The following is an 18,332-nucleotide window of genomic DNA, read 5'->3' on the forward strand; positions in this document are numbered from 1 at the left end:
AGATCTGTGTCTTTGAATATTTCAAATCCTTCTAAGGTTTTTTGAAAAACCTATGTTTCTATGTCAGTGGTGCTATTTCATTTGAAGGACCCCCAAAATGATATGTATTTGGCCACAGACCCCCATCTCAAAATATTGAGTTCCAGGGACCCCCCCCCAGAAGCAAAATTTGAGTTACAAACGTTTGTTTAAAAAATACATATATTCAAAGATTTGCACACATTTTCACGACTTTTCAAAGAGTGCCGCGCTGCGAGCTTGTAGATCTGCTATTTTTCAATAGCTAAAGTATAGAATAACGAAGGCCCCTCCATCTTGGGCCCTAGTAACTAGGTCCCACTTTTCCCCCCCTCGTGACGCCCCTGACCGTATCACAACATTACGATGTTGTGTTTGCATTATGACTTCTTTTTTTTAAGTGGATGTATGAATATTGAGGAAAGGATAAGCATTTACAAGAGCTTGTAACTAAATAATAACTCAGCACAAAAAGAAAGGAAACTTGACTTCAGTCCATTATATCTCCCCTTTAATAATACCAAATTGTATTGTGTTTTATATCATTTTTATCGTTGATTCGTCACCTTTACAACGAGGTACAGTTTGTAAGTAAGCATCAGGCATTTGTGGAATGAGCACCACAGCCACCACACAATACAATTTGGTATTATTAAAGGGGAGATATAATGGATATATATATATATACATATATATATATATATATATATACTAGACCTTACCCGTTTGAAGATATGTGCTCCAATATATGTGCAGAGTGTGGGTTATGGAGAAAGTAACTGTAACTGGTGCGTGCGTGAGAATATGTGGGGGCATCATAATGTAAGGAGCAGCCCATGGAGGAGTGTATATTTTTTGATGGATACAAATAATTTAACAGCTAAATTAGGTGAATAGAAGTATGAGGATGTATGCGCTTGCTCTACATAATTTTGCCATACCCGTCGGAAGATAAGACACACATCAAATGCACCCGGTGCATGAGTGACCCGTGCATGCAGGCAAACCACATGAGAGAGAGAGAGAGAGAGACACTGCAACATTCCTAACTGTGAGATTGGTGGGTGTGGGGTTACAGATCCCATGGCCTGGAGGAACGGACCGTTGCCCTGACAACAGGCTGAAGTTGAGTTGAACAGAAGTGGTATAAAAATGCGATTAAATAGCTTGAATTTGGTGAAAATGGAAATCGGGCTCCGTCAGCCTCTGTATAATGCTAATGGCCAATGAAAAATGTGAAAATTGGGATCAGTTGCTGAAGAGATAAAGGTGGAAATGCATTTGTGACTGACTGACTGACTGACTGACTGACCTCTCTCTAAAATTATATAATGGATATATATACATATATATATATATATTATATATATATATATCGTCGTTGTCATGTGGAAAAAACCTCGTATCTCCAAGTTTCACATTTGTATGTTACTTTCGCAAAGTAAAGCCCTGCTTCATCATACAAGGCCATCGCACAAAAGTAGTGAAGTGTGAGGCGTTGTGTGCTTAGATAGATAGATAGATACCTTTATTATCCCAAGGGGGAAATTCAGTTGTCCAGTAGTAGCACAGCAGTATACAGTTATTTACAAAGTTACAGAGACGTAAGAAAAGATAGATAAGAGGGAAAAAAACAAAACAAAGACAAGAGCAGAGCAGTACAGTACCAATAAAGAGAAGGTGCATCAATAGAGGGGGCGAATAATATATAAGTATATATACATACATACATACATAAAGTGTCTTGCAAAAGAGACCATAGCAGTCAATGCTTGTAGATCTGCTGTTTTCAGTAGTTTGAATCATTTTTTAAAATTAAAAATGCAAAACGAACGGTTTTGGACATACAAGGTTTTCACCCGACAACGACGATATATATCAAATATACAGTATATCTATACTATAATTTTGCGAATGTCTGTCTGAGTGAGTGTCTGTCTGTCTGTCACAGCGTTTCTCCTCAGTGGCTGGAGCAATTGATCTGAAATCGCATCACCATTAGCATATGAACACACCTGACATAACTGTGAAGCCCGTTTGTCACTTTCACAAATCATATGCTGTATATTAGCATTTTTATGGTGTATCTACTATCTATTCTGCATCTAGCATGAGGCATATCTATTCTGCATCTAGCATGGGGCAACATGTTTAACCAGCTCTGTGTGTGTGTGTGTGCGTGCGTGTGCGTGTGTGTGTGTGTGTGTGTGTGTGTGTGTGTGGGGGGGTGGGCGGGGGGGGGGGGGGGGGGGGGGGGGGGGTGTTGGCTGGCCCTCTTTCAGATGTTGTCATGTAGGTAGGTACACAGTATCTCTGTAGCCATTAAACGAAACGGGTATTTCTGCTCCTACATATTATCATGCAAGCACCAGTTAAAGTTACTTTCCATCCCTCATATACTGTGTACTGTGTCACATCCCATAACCCACACACTGCACATCATTTCGGAGCTCATATCTTTGAACGGGTAAGGACTAGTATTGTATATGTTGTAAAAAAAACAAAGTTGTCCTTTAACCATAATCACCTCGCTACCTCCCCATCCCCCTCCAGACCCCCAACGCGGACGCGGACCCCGACAGAGGGGTGAAGTCTGACTCGGAGGAGGAGGAGCCCCCCGCCAGCAGCAGCAGCAGTAAGGAAGCCCCCTCCCTGGCCTCGGAGCTGGAGGCCCAGAACAACAACAGCAGCTCCAGCGAGTGCATCCCGTTCGCCGAGGAGGGCAACCTCACCATCAAGCAGAGGCCCAAGACCGGGGGTCCGCCGCGGGCCGCCGACGCCGTGCTGGAGCCCCCCGGGCACCACCCCCCGCTGACGCACGCCGCCGCCAAGGCCCCCCCGCCGCCCCCGGCGCCGGAGCTGCCCGAGTTCAACCTGAAGGAGTCGGACACGGTCAAGCGGCGGCACAAGCCCAAGGACAACAAGGAGCAGGTAGGGCATGTTAACAGAATCTACAATCGATTAGTTGTCGTTAAGAAATTATTCGATTAAATTAAACCCATTATAATTCATATTCTTTTTAGCTAGTGAATGTTACAGGTATGGAGTGTTATATCAAAATGTGAGCTTACCACAATAGTAATCCTTAATCATCACATTCAAGGGCTTTGAGAAATGAGCCTTAGAGCAGAGTCCTGCACGGGTCCAATTTTGACAACCCGCACCCGCCCCGCCCGCCATTAATCAGATCCGCCCCGCCCATCAAAAAAAGGACCCGTCGCCTGCCCCACTACCCGTGATTACATGCATTAAACTAAATAGCCTACAGCCACGCGTTAAACAACCTTTAAAACCAATCATAATCATTTAAAATTGTATAATGATCTGAGACTGGCACGACAGCTTGTTGCTGCTTCTGCCTCCGCTGCTGTGTGCACTGCAGTTGTATTTGTCATACGATGGTGTCGCGCATTGAAAATATCAGAGCTACAAGCTCAACAACATGTCGGAACTTGCAGCTTTGTGAGCTTGCATGTCTGCTATACTCGACACGCACCGTCATACGGCGAAGCACATATCCAGCTTTTCACAGATGAAAGAGGGAACTCCACTAGCGCTGTCTGTCTTGGTTCGATCGTCACTGTTTAGGCTACTGTTATGATGATAAACAGCCGGAGGTAATCTAAACCAAACCGGACGATAATAAAACCTGGGATCCGAACTCCTAATAGTTGTGGAATCACGTGGATATTATACAATCAAGCACCTTTCTGATCGCAGCAATGGTTGGGTTGAATTGGACAAGTTGATTACAGGCAAGTCACCCTTCCTTGCGCCCCATCATGACATAACAAAACAAACACAGTCCCTCAGACTTCTAGGTTTGCATATTAAGGTTTAATGAGATGTAGGCTAAAGCCCAAATCATATTAGTTTGGGCAACTACATCGCGCTAGGCAAGCAGTTCACTCACGCCCACTTTATTCAGTTGTGTGTTGTGTTTCGGTGTCTCACTGTGACTGTGTGCGCTACAGCCGGCAGCCGCTCCATGTCTGTGACTTGAAGTTTAGGCTGAACAGTGCTGTATGCAAGCCGTGGTTCTGTCCTGCTGCTCACTGTGTGCGCTCTTGTGATGTTGTTTTAGGTTGAATCAGTTGTCTGATTTTCACAGTAAAATGTCACCCCCCCGTTTTTAGTTGCGCACCGCCCGTCCCCGCACATTTTCAATAGTTTATATTCCGCCCGCTTCCCCCCGTCAAACACGGGTACCCACAGGGCCCCGACCCGTTGCAGGACTCAGCCTTAGAGCAGTGGTTCTCAACCTTTTCAGGCCGCGACCCCCAACATAATCATATTTTAACTGGGGACCCCCCCACCCTGACGAGCACTAAGAGTTGGGGCATTGCATTTTGTATAATATGAGGCGTTGTGAGCATGTAGATCTGCTATTTTCACAATTTCTGCCTCTAACAATTGACAATTTGGCCTATGTTTAATTTGTCATTTTAGAGGTATTAACTCATCTAGTGCCATTCGCGAGATATCTCGCGAAAAGTACTCGAGTATGTGTAGTGCCATTCACGGGATATCTCGGGAAAAGTAATATATTACTGTAACGGCGAGTACATTACCGAGAAGAATGGCCGTCGGTCCGGAGACGAAATCCGTCGCTGATTTCGCATCATCACGGCTCCACGAGCACAAAATAGTCCCATCCATAACATTGAGGTGGACGGGGGATCTCATCTTTAATGTCCATTATCTCAAAACTACACTTTAGAAGCTAGGATGGAGGCAGATGCTCGCTTATGTTACACAGTTATAAAAGCTCCCGGTCGGCCATTACACAACTCCACGTGGACACGGATCGGTTCCGGCGCACGATCCGATGACGTCAGACCGGAAGTGATTGCGCGGTCGACTTCTGGCCTTCAAAATAAGATAACGGCGGTGATGCCAGCCTGAAGGTGGCGTCGTGGACTTTATAATCCGTTAATTTCAGGGGCTCTTAACACCTTCTAAGCCACGGGGAGCCCCTTAATGTTAAAACCGTACTATATCGCACATCCCCCCAGGGACTCTCAGCCACGTCGTACATTCCCGGACTTTGTCTTTAAAACCGGAATAAAAACTTTTGATCCGAAAATCGGCGATCGTCTAACCTTCCCTAGTCACCACTCGTGCACTGATAGCTCATGCAGACCGTGCATGAAGCAGAGGTGACGTCAGCGCCTCTCCTTCTCCAAGGCTACTCCCAGCCATCCGTTTGCTGTCTGCACACTCGAGCTCCTACAGCAGCCATGCTTGGGGCTATGCTAGCGAAACTTTTCAGTTCTGTTCTTCAGTCACACATGGACTATTTGCGGGGACATTTACGTGAAAGGATCGCGCACGCGAAACGCACGGGGACATCGACGATCGGCCAAAACCCCCATTCTATCCCAACGGAAATCGAGAAAATCATGGTGAGTTACTGGCCTGGGGGGAAAAAAAAAAGAAAAAACAGCGGCGCTGTTCAAGATGGAGGGGCTGCGGGGTCATGTTTATAAACATAATATTATGTCTCAGATCACAATACAATAATAGAAATTTCACGGCTAATCTACCAACCACCATTCTATTTCGGACGTCAAGGTGTTAATGAGTTAAAAAGTCCTTAAATTGAAGTCTGCAAATACCCTCTATACACTTAAACGTTATATTGGTTTGTTTACTGTTGAGTGAGAAAACAATGTTGCACATTAAGCTAATCATCTGGGGACCCCCCAAAATAATTTGGGGCCCCCCCTAGGGGTCCCGACCCACAGGTTGAGAACCACTGCCTTAGAGCACTGCAGAGGGCAGGTGTGTGTCTCTCTGTGTGTCCAGCTGAAGCTCGTTGGCGCTCGTTAATGTCATATACATCAAGGCAATTATGTCTCTACACTCGTTTTCGGTTTCGGACAAGAATGTTCCATTTGGTCCTAAAGAACGCCGCTCACCAATCAATCGACTAATCGCCCGATAAGGTTATCACCGTTCAATGAATGAATGAAGTAACGTATAATCTGCATTCCTAGGAGCAGGACGGGGGAGACTGCTCCCCCGGCGGGGAGGAGGAGGGGGGAGCGTGTGAGCGGTCCCAGGGAGAGGAGGGGCAGGAGGAGGAGGTGGGTCTGAGGATCAGCGAGGCCGCCGCGGAGCGCACGGAGACCCCCGTCGCTGTGGCGGGGTCTCCCAGCAGGCCCCCGGTCTCCTCCAAACCCCCCGTCACCGCTCCCAAGCCGCTGCGCCACAGCCTGCTGGCAGCACAGGGTGAGTAGCACTGTTGTTTTTGACAGCACATTTTGATTTAGTTTCAGTCACGGTCTTTTTGAATAAAACGTCATTTAATTTTAGCAGGGTTCCCACGGTCATGAACTTCTTGGAAATATTTTAAAATTAGAAAAAATATTTTTCCAGTACTGGAAAAGTTTTGGAATTGATCAAGAGTCCTGGAAGGTCCTGGAAGAAATATCTATGCATCGTCTTTGGTTATTGATTTTGTTAATACCTCTGAAATGACAAATTAAACATGGTCCAAATTGTCAAATATTAGAGGCAGAAATTGTGAAAATAGCAGTTCTACATGCTCACAACGCCTTGCGTTGCGAGGCGTTGTGAGCATGTAGATCTGCTATTTTCACTATAGAAACCGTGTTATACAAAATTCCTCAACTCTTAGTGCTCATCAGGGTGCCGGGGTCCCCAGTTAAAACATGATTATTTTGGGGGTCACGGCCTGAAAAGGTTGAGAACCACAGGCATACACTACCTGTCTTTGGGTATTGCGCATAGGAGTAAGCGACTTGTTATTGAGCTGAATTATTGTTATATAGTCCTGGAAATTGGGTTAAATATTCTGGAAAAGTTTTGGAAATTAATTGAAAATAGCAGATCTACAAGCTTGTAGATCGGCTATTATCAGCACGCAACACCTGAGAGCAACAAACATAAAATGACTCTTCTCCACTAGTTTTTATTTTGTTGACAAAATTGTCAATATATTTAGTCTTAGTTTTAGTCATCACAGCTTAGTTTTTATTTTGTTTTTATTTTGTTTTCGTCAGTGAAAGAAACGCAGTCGACAAACATTTTTCGTCATAGTTTTAGTCGACAAAATCAACGCTGGTGAGTAGACTGCTAGGTTGGTTGTCATAGGGGTGGGACGATACGAACATGTCACGATTATTGTGACCCAAAGAATTGCGTTTTATGATATTATCGCGCTAATCAAAATATCCCCCATCATTCGTTATCCTGGGGTGGGAACATTTTACAAAATAATTATTAGATTGGCTATTTTCTGGCAAACAGATTTGGTCGAGAGTGGGGGGAAAAAAGACTGTATCAAGTACGTTATTTCCGGGTCGTTTTACCAATTATAGTGTTTATTAGAGTTTAAATGGTACCGGATATGCAGCGTCTGCAAATAAAAGGTGAATTGATCCCTGTGCATGACATAGGACAATTTCATGATACATTAAAATCTCGATTATCGTCCCATCCCTAGTTGGTTGGTTGACTCATGTTTGTGAGAGGTGCTCCTGGAAGGAGCTAGGCTCCAACATCTGGCTTTGTCTGGGACGCGGCCTACATCTGGCCTACATCTGGTCTACATCTGGCCTACATTTTGGCACAAAGCGCTTGATGTTTGTTCTACTCCCAGGGTCACATTGGCCAAGTTTCGCAAGGCGCTTAATGAAATTAACTCATAAATAGCACTGCTCACTTCACACTAGGTGTGATTTCATTTTATTGACAAATGCATATACATGGACATACTGTACATTTTGTTGCTGTCGGGAAGAAACATCTTGTGTCTTTTCGTAAACGAATGCCCTACTCACATGGATGGGTATCGTCTGCGATACTTTTAATGGTATCGATTGCATGACGTCGATACTATCGGGTATCGGTTCACGTAAAAACGAACGATACCTTGTTTCGATACTCTGGAAGGCACCCCTGGCCGGTCGCATCTGTAACAGTTGGGCTACTGAAAGTTTAATGACTGCTTTAGTAGGCTACACTTGTTACTGTGGAAAATAGCCGACAATAGCCTATAATGTTTATTATTATGATGATTATCCAACGTCTATACTCTCCGCTCCGCCACACTGTGTGATCATCATCATCACCTCTGCGGTAAAGCAGTTAAACTTAAATAAAAAGTATCGAAAAGGGTATCGTATCGATTCCCAGGTATCGAAAAAGGTATTGTATCGATTCAAAGGTGAACGATACCCATCCCTACTACTCTCATAAGAAGCAGATCTGCAAACTCGAAATGCAGCGTGAAGCAGCGCGTTTTGAGCTCATCTGTTACGTGCCACGTAGGCCTGCCACAGTTATTACAAATGATCATATATTTTCAAACATTTTCAAAAATAGTGGAAATGGCAGATCTACAAGCTCACAACGCGTCACATTGTAGATGTGCTATTTCCACTATCACTGTTCTTTTTCTAAGTGGGTTAGGTGTCATTATCTGCCATGTGCAACTTCAAAGCCTACAAGCCAAACAGAAATGTAATTGTCGACAAAACGACAAAAACACAATTAAATCGTTAATCGCAATTATTTGAGTGACAATTAGCCGCCATGTAAAATGTAGGGATGGAGCTCGTTATTTTTATTGATATTGAACCTGCTTATTGAGCCGCCGTTTTCTAATATTTTGTGGAAAGATATGTGACTACAAATTCTGAACATAACTGGTATATTTTTTATTGGCCAGACTGTGAGTTTGTTGCTGTCCACAGTCTATGAAGATGACAATTGACAAAAGTAACAAATGTCATTAAATCAATCATTCATTAGTGTGCAATAAGTGTTAAATGTCTTTTTACTGTAAATAATTTCTTGATCGATTGTTTAAACATGACATCATGGGGCCGCTATATGCTCTATAACAGGGGTTCCCAAACTTTTTTGTCTCAGGGCACCCCATAAATATTTTTTTAATCCGAGGCACCTCTACATTATAATTTTCACTCCCAGCACCTTATATTTATAGCATATCATCGTTGTCAGGTGGAAACCTTGTATGTCCAAAACCGTTCGTTTTGTATTTATCATCTATAAAATGTTCTAAACTAGTGAAAACAGCAGATCTACAAGCACATAGCGAGGCGTTGTGTGCTTGTAGATCGGCTGTTTTCACTACTTTTGTGAAACAGAGGTTTCTGCCTGACAGTAATGATATTTTAGTGATTATGTTGCGAGGAAAACTTTGAGATAATAGCCATTTTGGTTAGAACTGACTGAAAATAACTGTGTACATCAGGATTAAAATTATACTAAATATTTGTTCAAGTGTCTCAAATAAATTCCAAATATTATCAAATTATCTCACGGCACCCCTGGACTGCCGTCGCGGCACCCCAGGGTGCCCCGTCACCCACTTTGAAAACCCCTGCTCTATAACAAGCTTGATAAGCCCAAAGCTTATTGATACCGGGTACTCAATAAATCTGTTATCAGGTTATCGAGCTACCCTTGTTTAGGCCCCCATCCCTAGTAAAATGTCATATCGTGACAGCCCTAGTGCCACGTTTCAACTGCCGTTTTCTTCCTTTGCCTTCCAGGTGCAGTGGCGACGCCCTCGTCCCTGGGCGTCACCATCAACGTGGTGGAGAGCGTGGCTTTCGCCTCTCCTCCCCCGGTCCCGGCCGCTCAGAGCCAGCCGGCGCTAGCGGCCAAGCCCCAGGTGTGTGTGGTGGGCCCGGGCCTGGGTCCGGTGGAGCCCCCTGCAGGGAGCACGGAGGTGGTGCAGCAGCAGCAGCGGCTGGAGCAGACCAGCACCTCACTGGAAGCTGCTCTGAAGGCCGTGGAGAGGAAGCTCACACTGGAGGACTCCTCTGACGGGTACGTATGCAATAGTCATTGTTTTGTTTTTAAAGTCTTAAAAAGCTCTAATCAGAAAGTGATCACAGCTAGGTCAGGGCTCCTCGGACACATAGTTCATTAATATAAAAGATAATATAAATAGCCTATAGGCCTATATAAAAACATCATCACATAATAAAAATCTAAAAAGATCAATAATGCAATGTTGTCCACAAAGGCGAGATGGAAAGCACAGACGAATAATAGGTTATATGCACAGCTGCCATTTGGAGAGAAGTTGGGCGTTACCAATAATACTAATGAAGGTTCTGTTCCATTCTGGTCAAACTGAGTCAGGATGCTGGTATTTTGAAGGTTGGCTCACTGGAAACACTCAAAAGTGTTGTCATATATTAAGGTTACGGGCAGGGAGGTTGGCCTTCTGGCATACAGGGCATTTGCCCGGTGGGCCGGTAGGCTAGGGGGCTGGTGGCCCAAAAAGGGTTAGGGTTAAAAGGAGAAAAAAAAAATCTGTACAAATATCGGTAAAAATATTGTTAAAAAATATCGGTCAAAATTAGCTAAAGTTCTGACACATTTTGGCACTAATCATGTTCATACTCCGCTTGTTGGTGGTGAGAACTGTACGCTAACTTATACAATTTATGGATTGTGTAGTTGTGTAGTTGTGGGAAAATTCAAACTTCAAACGGGCATAAGTCATGACTCGTTTCGTTTGAAGTCATGCAACTTGCTTACACGCGTGCTTTGACTCGAGCGGAAGACATCTGTGTCTTTGTTAAGTAAGCTCCGCCCTTCGATTTTCCGCCATTTTGAGCAGTTGTAAAACACTTAAACCCACTTTTATTCTGGAATTCTCGCGTCACGTGCACAAAACTTTTTTTACGTGAACTTTGGACCAATATCTAAAGATCTGTCAGATCGGATTCTTTTTAAATTGAAACATGCTTTTTTAATAAAGTCAATGAATATTGCAGTTTTATGCAAATTATTCTTCTGCCTCTAAATCATACATGCAAAGTAACATATTCATGGCATTTGGCAAAGATGTAGAAGGTTAGTCCAAATATCATTAAAACCAATCTTACCCCAATTGGCCAAAGGGGGGCGCTATATCATTTTGAGCAGTTTGTGAAATGCATAAAACCGTTTTTATTCTGGGATCTTTTTGCAATTTGCATGAAACATTCTACACACAATCTAAGGACCTTTATCTAACATGCCGATGAAGTGCACACAAAAAATTAAAAAAATAAATATAGCTGCAAGCGGCGATAAAGTGGCCAAAAACACCTCAAATCATGAACACAAGCCTGCGATGTGCGTGAAATCTTGCAAGCACATTCCCACTAAGTCAAGGAACAGATACCACCCTTCTCACATTGACCTGTTATAGCGCCACCAGTGGGTCAACTTTTGCATAACACATTTTTGGAACAAAATGCCTCAAATCATGCATGCAGCGTCCAATTGCGTCAGTAACATCAAAGAGAGCACTGGCTGCGGTCTTGACATTTTGTACTTTTATAGCCATTGTTTTTTGGCTTGAAGCGAGCCCACAATTGTTTTGAAGGAACAATATTCTCTAGTTATCATTTATGTTGTCTGTAAAAGTTGTGGTATTAAAAGCTTGTGTATTTATGTATATGTGCTGCCCTTGACCCGACAAGTCGGTAGAGTATCTGCGCGCGCGCTGGTTGTGGGGGCTGGTCAGGCCAAGATGCCAGGGCTGAATTTTAGTCCCAGTCCGTCCCCTTACGGGTCCATTTGGTTCCATTTGTACACTCTCAGAGTTATGGGGGTCCTTGAAGTTTGAGAACCACTGACCTACATGAAATGGAACAGAGAGCCTTCATTAGTATCATTGGTAACACCTTTGAAGGAAGTCAGAAGAGACCCAATTTCTCTCCAAAATGGCTGCTGTGCATACAGCCTATTGTCATGTGGTGTGACGTGTTCTTCCTCTTCCCACAGAGGATCCAGCACAGTGAAGTCTGCAGGGACCATCCTAGACGACATCGGGAACATGTTCGACGACCTGGCAGACCAGCTGGACGCCATGTTGGACTGAACCCAGTCTCTACCGCCACCCAGAGCCTTGTATTAGAGAGTTCTGCCAATGCGGGATCATGTGACTCGAAATGTCACTTTACCCTCATAGACTCAGAATCAGGGGCGTCACAAAGGGGGTGGGGGGAAGTGGGACTGAGTTACTAGGGCCCAAGGTGGGGGGGGGGTCTTAATTATTTTATGCGTTAGCTATTGAAAAATAGCAGATATACAAGCTCGCAGCACGGCACCGAGTGCCACGCTGCGAGCTCGTAGATCTGCTATTTTTGAAAAGCTATGGAAATGTGTGCAAATCTTTGAATATCTGTATTTTTTAAGCGAACATTTGTAACTCAAGTTTTGCTTCAGTGGGGTCCCCGGAACTAAACGTTTTGAGACACGAAAAAGTCTGAGCACCACTGACATAGAAACAGGTTTTTTCCAAAAAAACCTTTGAAGGATTTGAAATATTCAAAGACTTGCACAAATTTTCACGATTTTTCAAAAATAGCAGATCTACAAGCTCGCAGCGCGGCACTCGGTGCCGCGCTGCGAGCTTGTATATCTGCTGTTTTTCAGTGGTTAAAGTACCCAGGGCCCAGAATTTGGAGCGACACCCCTGACTCCTATGCATCGTGTAAACTTCCGGTTTTGCGCTGTGTCACTATTCGCCAATAGATGTGAACGGAGGTGGCGCGACTCTCTCTCTATACAAGGCTCTGCCACCACCGCCCCTGTGACCCCCCCTCCCCCCATATCACCTCAGGAAGTACTAACACACTACAACGCTCGTCCGTCCCCCCCCCCTCTTCTCAGAACATCTGAACCAGACAATGAAAAGACGTTGGTTGATGGTGAAGGAGGGGACATGCCAGTGATTGGTTGTTTTAACATTTTAGTTTGCTATGCATTATTAGACCAACAGACCCAAATGTATTACTTTTTTATATGTATTATTTTATCTCTTGGACCCCCCCCCCCCCCAGTTCACACTGTAAGGTTACGGACCCGTAAAGGTCCATTAAGGACCCCTGGCGGTTACTGCGGACGGGCCCACAAATGACGTTGTTGACCCGCGATGGACCGCTGCTGTGTTAATGTTGGAAGGGCTGGCTTGTCTTTAACGGCGCTAACGTCCCCCCCTGGTGGTCATCTGGAAGAGGAAAACGAACACTACGTAACCGAGGGCCAGATAGGCGGAAGGAAGGCACTCCTTTCCGATGTCGGTGCAACCTTTCAGTTCGGACGGGCTTTTCCGAACGTATAGATCGGAAAGTCAGGACATCTGGAGGGCGCATGAATTTGGGAATTTGGGAATGACGTTAATTTGTACCTATTTCACGCTCCCTTTCTGAAAGGAAAGTTTGGTGAACCGTTGATTGGCCGGTGGGGAGACATGACAGGGAGGCTGTGATTGGCCAGTGGACAGACACGCCCAGGCGGTTGCCAGGTCAGTGCCAGCCAAAGAACGTCTCAGCAAGAAAGGACACCGACGTGTTTTCTGGCACCACGTCCATGCGCCATGACAGTCTCGGTGGCAAAACTCGGAAGTTCGGTGAATAACATTGGAGTCTATGAGCGCTGGCTGGGGCAGCTCATGAACAAAAAAAATATTCTGAATGATAAAGACCTTTATAAAATACTCAGCTCAGGAATATAAAAGAAAACATGTCACACATTGTTTTCCGCTGTGTTGCTTTTCGACCTGTACACTGTATAACTTTATAGAGGCATCTAAAGAGCACAAAGTACGTTTCTGAACTAGCTAGTATCGCGAGACTCTACACCCTTCCCTGTCTGGAATCCAAATCTCACGATATCTCCGAGACAGAAACTATACTTGCCGCTGTTTAGCTGCCTCAATAGCATTATGTACTGTGCACATCGAAAAGCAAGTGATTGTAAATTACCTGTGATTTGTCTTCCTCGTTCCTGGAGCGATTATATAACAAAGGGTCTCTATTGTTCAGAATATTTTTTTCTTTGTTCATGAGCTGTCCCAGCCAGCGCTCATAGACTCCAATGTTATTCACCGAACTTCCGGTGTGAGTATTGCCACCGAAAGTGTCATGGCACATGGCCGTGTTGTGGGCGTTTCTTCTCCTTCTCGGAGTCTTCTTGGTGCCAGCCCAGCGTGAAGGAAGCATTCCTTTACATCACCACCACACACTACTAATCCCATTGAGCCCCAAATATGCTTTGTTGCTCAACGGTGTCGCTCAACGAGAATAGCCGATCTACAAGCTATGGCGCTATGGAGCTGCATCCGTCGAGTGACTTTTGTATTTTTTTTATTTTGAAGAATTCAAGAAAAAAACTGTCTAAACATTTCAAAATTTCTCTTTGTAATATTTTAAATACAGAGAAGGAAAATATATATATATATATTTTAGCCGTTTTGTACCAAGCGATTGCCCGTTTTTTCTTGTGTTCCGAGAGCCTATAGGTGGCGCCAGCGAGTTGTACAAAGGGATGAAAAACCTTGGCTGGACAAAGCATGTTTAGCTACTTAAACACTGTTCACTATGAGATGGCTGTTTGTACAGTGGAATATATGGCGTGTGAGATAGCGGCTGTATCCACCTGTTTCCGCGGGAATTTTACTGTAGCATTAAGTGTGGGACACGTCCGGTAAACGTGTAGAGCAGTGTTTCTTAACCTTTTTTCTGCATGGGCACACTTTTCATGTCCCAAGAATCCATGGGCACACCAACATAATACGGGGGTGTAAATATCGTCACTGTCGGGAAGAAACCTTATATCTCCCAAGTTTCAAATTTGTACGTTTCTTCGCAAAGCAAAGCCCTGCTTCATCATACAAGGCTGTCGCACAACAGTAGTGAAAACAGCAGATCTACAAGCACACAACGCCTCGCACCGCGAGGCGTTGTGTGCTTGTAGATTGGCTGTTTTCACTAGTTTAAATCATTTTTAAAATGATAAATAATACAATACAGTCTTTCAAGCAGTTTCAAGGGGAACACTTGACCCTTCTCAGGGGCACACCAAAGGTCCCCAGGCGCAGTGGTTGAGAAACACTGGTGTGGAGAACAGCTGACATACAAGCTCACGTCGCGTCGCAGACGCTCACCGCTGTGAGCTTGTAGATCAACTTGGCTCGCGACGCCGGAACTGCCGCCACACTTTCTGCGCAATGCACGATGGGGCGTTGGAAACTCGTGGATACACACTATTTCTTTGGGAAAAGTATTCATTTTGATTTAGTCCAGCTAGTATTTAAATAAGAGTTATCTAAATATGTATATTGTATACTAGAGGTATATACAGGAGAACATTCATATTCAACCAAAGTCCTTTGTACAGTTTTTTCCTCAAAAAATATTTTTAAAAGACAATATTTCCTTTAAAAGATGTTGAAGCCTGGGTTGTCATTGTCCTTTTAGTGTCATACTGAATAACCTTATCATAACTGTATTTGTTTAGTTTTTCTCTTGTCCAGCTTGCATAATATGGATATACTTTCCATAATTGGCATGATATTGCTGTAACAATACGCCAAGCAAACAAGAAAGGTATTTAGAGCTGTATTTTAGTCTCGTATGAACTTTTTTTCATGTGTATAACCCTTTTAGTATCAATCTTGTGACATGTTTGATTGCCCTGTGAAAATGCTACCCTCTGTGTGAACGAGACCCACTGGATTGTCTGCCTTGGATTGTCTTTTTTCTTTTTGTTTCACCCTCAGGAAAAAAATCTAAAATCACACCTATTGTTGTTGAGACTGTTATCCTAAACCAGGGGTCTTCAACGTTTTCAGGCCAAGGACCCCTTAGTTGAGAGAGAGATGAAGCAGGGACCCCCACAACCTTTTCATAGATTCCTTAGTTTCATTGTTTGACAGCACAATCATCAGTGTATTTTGGATTCATGTCAATTTGTGTTCTCAGATATTTAACCACTTGAACCGTCAATACATAATAAACTTGACATTTCACTCTGTACTTAGTCTGCTCTTTTTCCCCTCTACACCAAGGCTCTTTGCCGAAAATAGCCCATCTACAAGCTCACAACCTGCTATTTTTGGCTAAAGTTCTCTGAATATGGACACTAGGGTTCACGTGGTTAATATAAAAAAGGAGATTTTTTTTCCCTTCTATCACTCAAAGATTTGGAGGACCCCCTGGAGTAACTCTGAGGACCCCCTGTTGAAGACCCCTGTCCTAAACTGCCTGCGTGAGGCACCCAAAATAGCTGATTTGCTCGCTCCTTAACCGGGCTTCAGATGACAAAGATGGCGTGTTCTCAGTACGCGAAAATGTGTTTTTTTTTTGTCAGCGGACGCTTGTCTTATGACTATAAAACCAGCCTTTTTACAGATTACTGTCTCTCATGCTGATGTTCTGTTTCATGTCTCCTGGCATTTCTGTATCATTTGTTTATGGATCACATTAAATGTCATGCTTATGACCCTCTTCATGTTGCGTGAAAATGTCTCACTTGTCAAGCTTAATTCTTATCACTAGTAAGACGCCTCAGGGCGACAAGCGGCGAGGTCGCGCCACAGTGATGTGCATGGACATCAGGGATCTTCATTCTCCATATATGGGCTTACAGGGGATTTGTTCCCCTGGCATCACAGGGATCTCCATATCTCCATATATGGGCATAAAATGGATTTGTTCCCCCTGGCATCACAGAAATCTCTCTAACAGGGCATCATTAATATTGATGACATCAGGGAACTCCATATATGAGCATAAAAGGTTAGTGTGACATGTTAGTGAAGCCAGAGTGTGATGTCAGAGCGGCAAACCCATTCTGGTAGAGTGGTTCCCCTGACATCACAGTGACATCAGAGCATGATGACATCATGATGACACAAGACCGTATACACGTCTACACGTGGACAAGCTGTGATGTTTCTCATGGTAAACTGCGACCTTCAGTCGTAACAAAACGCAAATGCGCTTTATAAATGTACATTTTAACTTACAGGTCAAAATGAAATAAAAATAGAAACAACTTACAGTAGCTTTTCTGCATGGATGGCATCATATATGAATGGGAAATTGTTAGAATCTTTGATATCTATTTCTCTCTGTAAATCATGCAGTTGCAGATTGGTTTAAACAGAAAATAATGACCAAACAGCAGACTGAGAAAGCGAGTATCATAATAAATCAAAGCCCGGCACATTTAAGTCCAAATTAAGCCACTATAGATGTGCAACACATTTGAATACATTTGTAAATGGTGCATTTAGCGCTTTTATCCAAGGCGTTTTACATAGATTGTGCATTACATTCACCCATTCACGTACACATTCATACTTGGCGGGGGAAACCGTGCAAGGCACCAACCTACTCACTGGGAGCAATTAGGGGTTCAGAGTCTTGCTCAATCGACATGCTTCGATCGACATTAACTCAGGGGGAGCCCGGATTCGAACTGGGAACCCTTCGTGCTCTAATAACGGTTTCTCTACCCCTGAGCTACAAGCCAAGTGTAGGAGTGCAAGCTCTTTACCATGCATTCTATAATATAAACTATGCTCTAACAACACAAAAGCAAAGCTGGCAGGCTTCACGCCCTGGCTTCCATTTTAATTCTCAATAGCTCCTCTCACATGGTGAAACTTGATGCAAGCTTTTCTCCAAGCTCCTATAAGGAGAATAGAGATGCTTGGGTTCAAATGTTTTTTTTTTATCCAAATCACACAAGATTAGATTTGGTGCCCCCCTGTAGTAACTCTGCAGACCCCCTAGGAGTCCCTGACCTCCTGTTGAAGACCCCTGAAGTAGACTGCACCAAAAGCAACACAGCTTTCTGGCTGTTAACCGTTATACAGTCCCATTTTTCTGTTTCTGTTTGTTCCATACCATGGTGCAGAGAGCAGCCTTTTCACGATAAGCATTGTAACCATGATTTCACAATGACTGAATGAAAGGCCTCTGTCTAGAGTTGACAGATATGTTCATTCAAATGCTGATTCCGTCAGCATTCAGTCACTTAGTACCTTCATATCTTACCTCAGGTACTATGTGTATATAGATGTAGATAATGTTTGTTTCTTTGATTGATCTCTTCCCCCTTGCCCCTCCCCTCTTATTTTTTACCCTGTGGAAATAACACAAACGATAGAACTTAAAAAACTAATTTCATTCGTCCAATCTTTTTTTATTTCTGTAAACCTTGTGAATAAAGCTGATCCTGATGGAGAAAAAACAAAAAGCATAAATCAATAAACTCTTGACTAAACTCAATAATGAATGATGATTCAACTATGAGGGAACATGCCTATACTGTACTGTCTACATGAAGAACACAGGGCCATAAGGGGGCTGATGGCCCCCACAGACCTCAGAAACACTGCTTTAAGTGTAAGTTTAGTGTTCCACACACTCGGCATACTACTTTGACCTATCAACAATGGTATCATGGTTAGCTTTACTAATGAATTATATGTGATGTCATTTATTTTAAATGTTTATTTG

General features: G+C 43.6%; 1 protein-coding gene across 2 annotated transcripts in view; it reads left to right on the forward strand.

The window, feature by feature from the left end:
• caskin2 (CASK interacting protein 2) overlaps positions 1-11,996 on the forward strand; it is a 177,334-nt gene extending 165,338 nt beyond the window's left edge. For both annotated transcript variants that reach the window (XM_080724985.1, XM_080724986.1), the window contains 4 exons: positions 2,572-2,949; positions 6,018-6,252; positions 9,567-9,846; positions 11,803-11,996. In XM_080724985.1, coding sequence (XP_080581111.1) covers positions 2,572-2,949; positions 6,018-6,252; positions 9,567-9,846; positions 11,803-11,899 — 990 coding nt within the window. In that variant the 3' untranslated portion in view covers positions 11,900-11,996. The remainder of the gene's footprint in view (positions 1-2,571; positions 2,950-6,017; positions 6,253-9,566; positions 9,847-11,802) is intronic.
• Positions 11,997-18,332: the final 6,336 nt, after the last annotated feature.

Source organism: Nannobrachium achirus (genome assembly GCF_963921795.1).
Source record: "Nannobrachium achirus genome assembly, chromosome: 4".
In the NCBI taxonomy this organism is placed as follows: Eukaryota; Metazoa; Chordata; class Actinopteri; order Myctophiformes; family Myctophidae; genus Nannobrachium; species Nannobrachium achirus.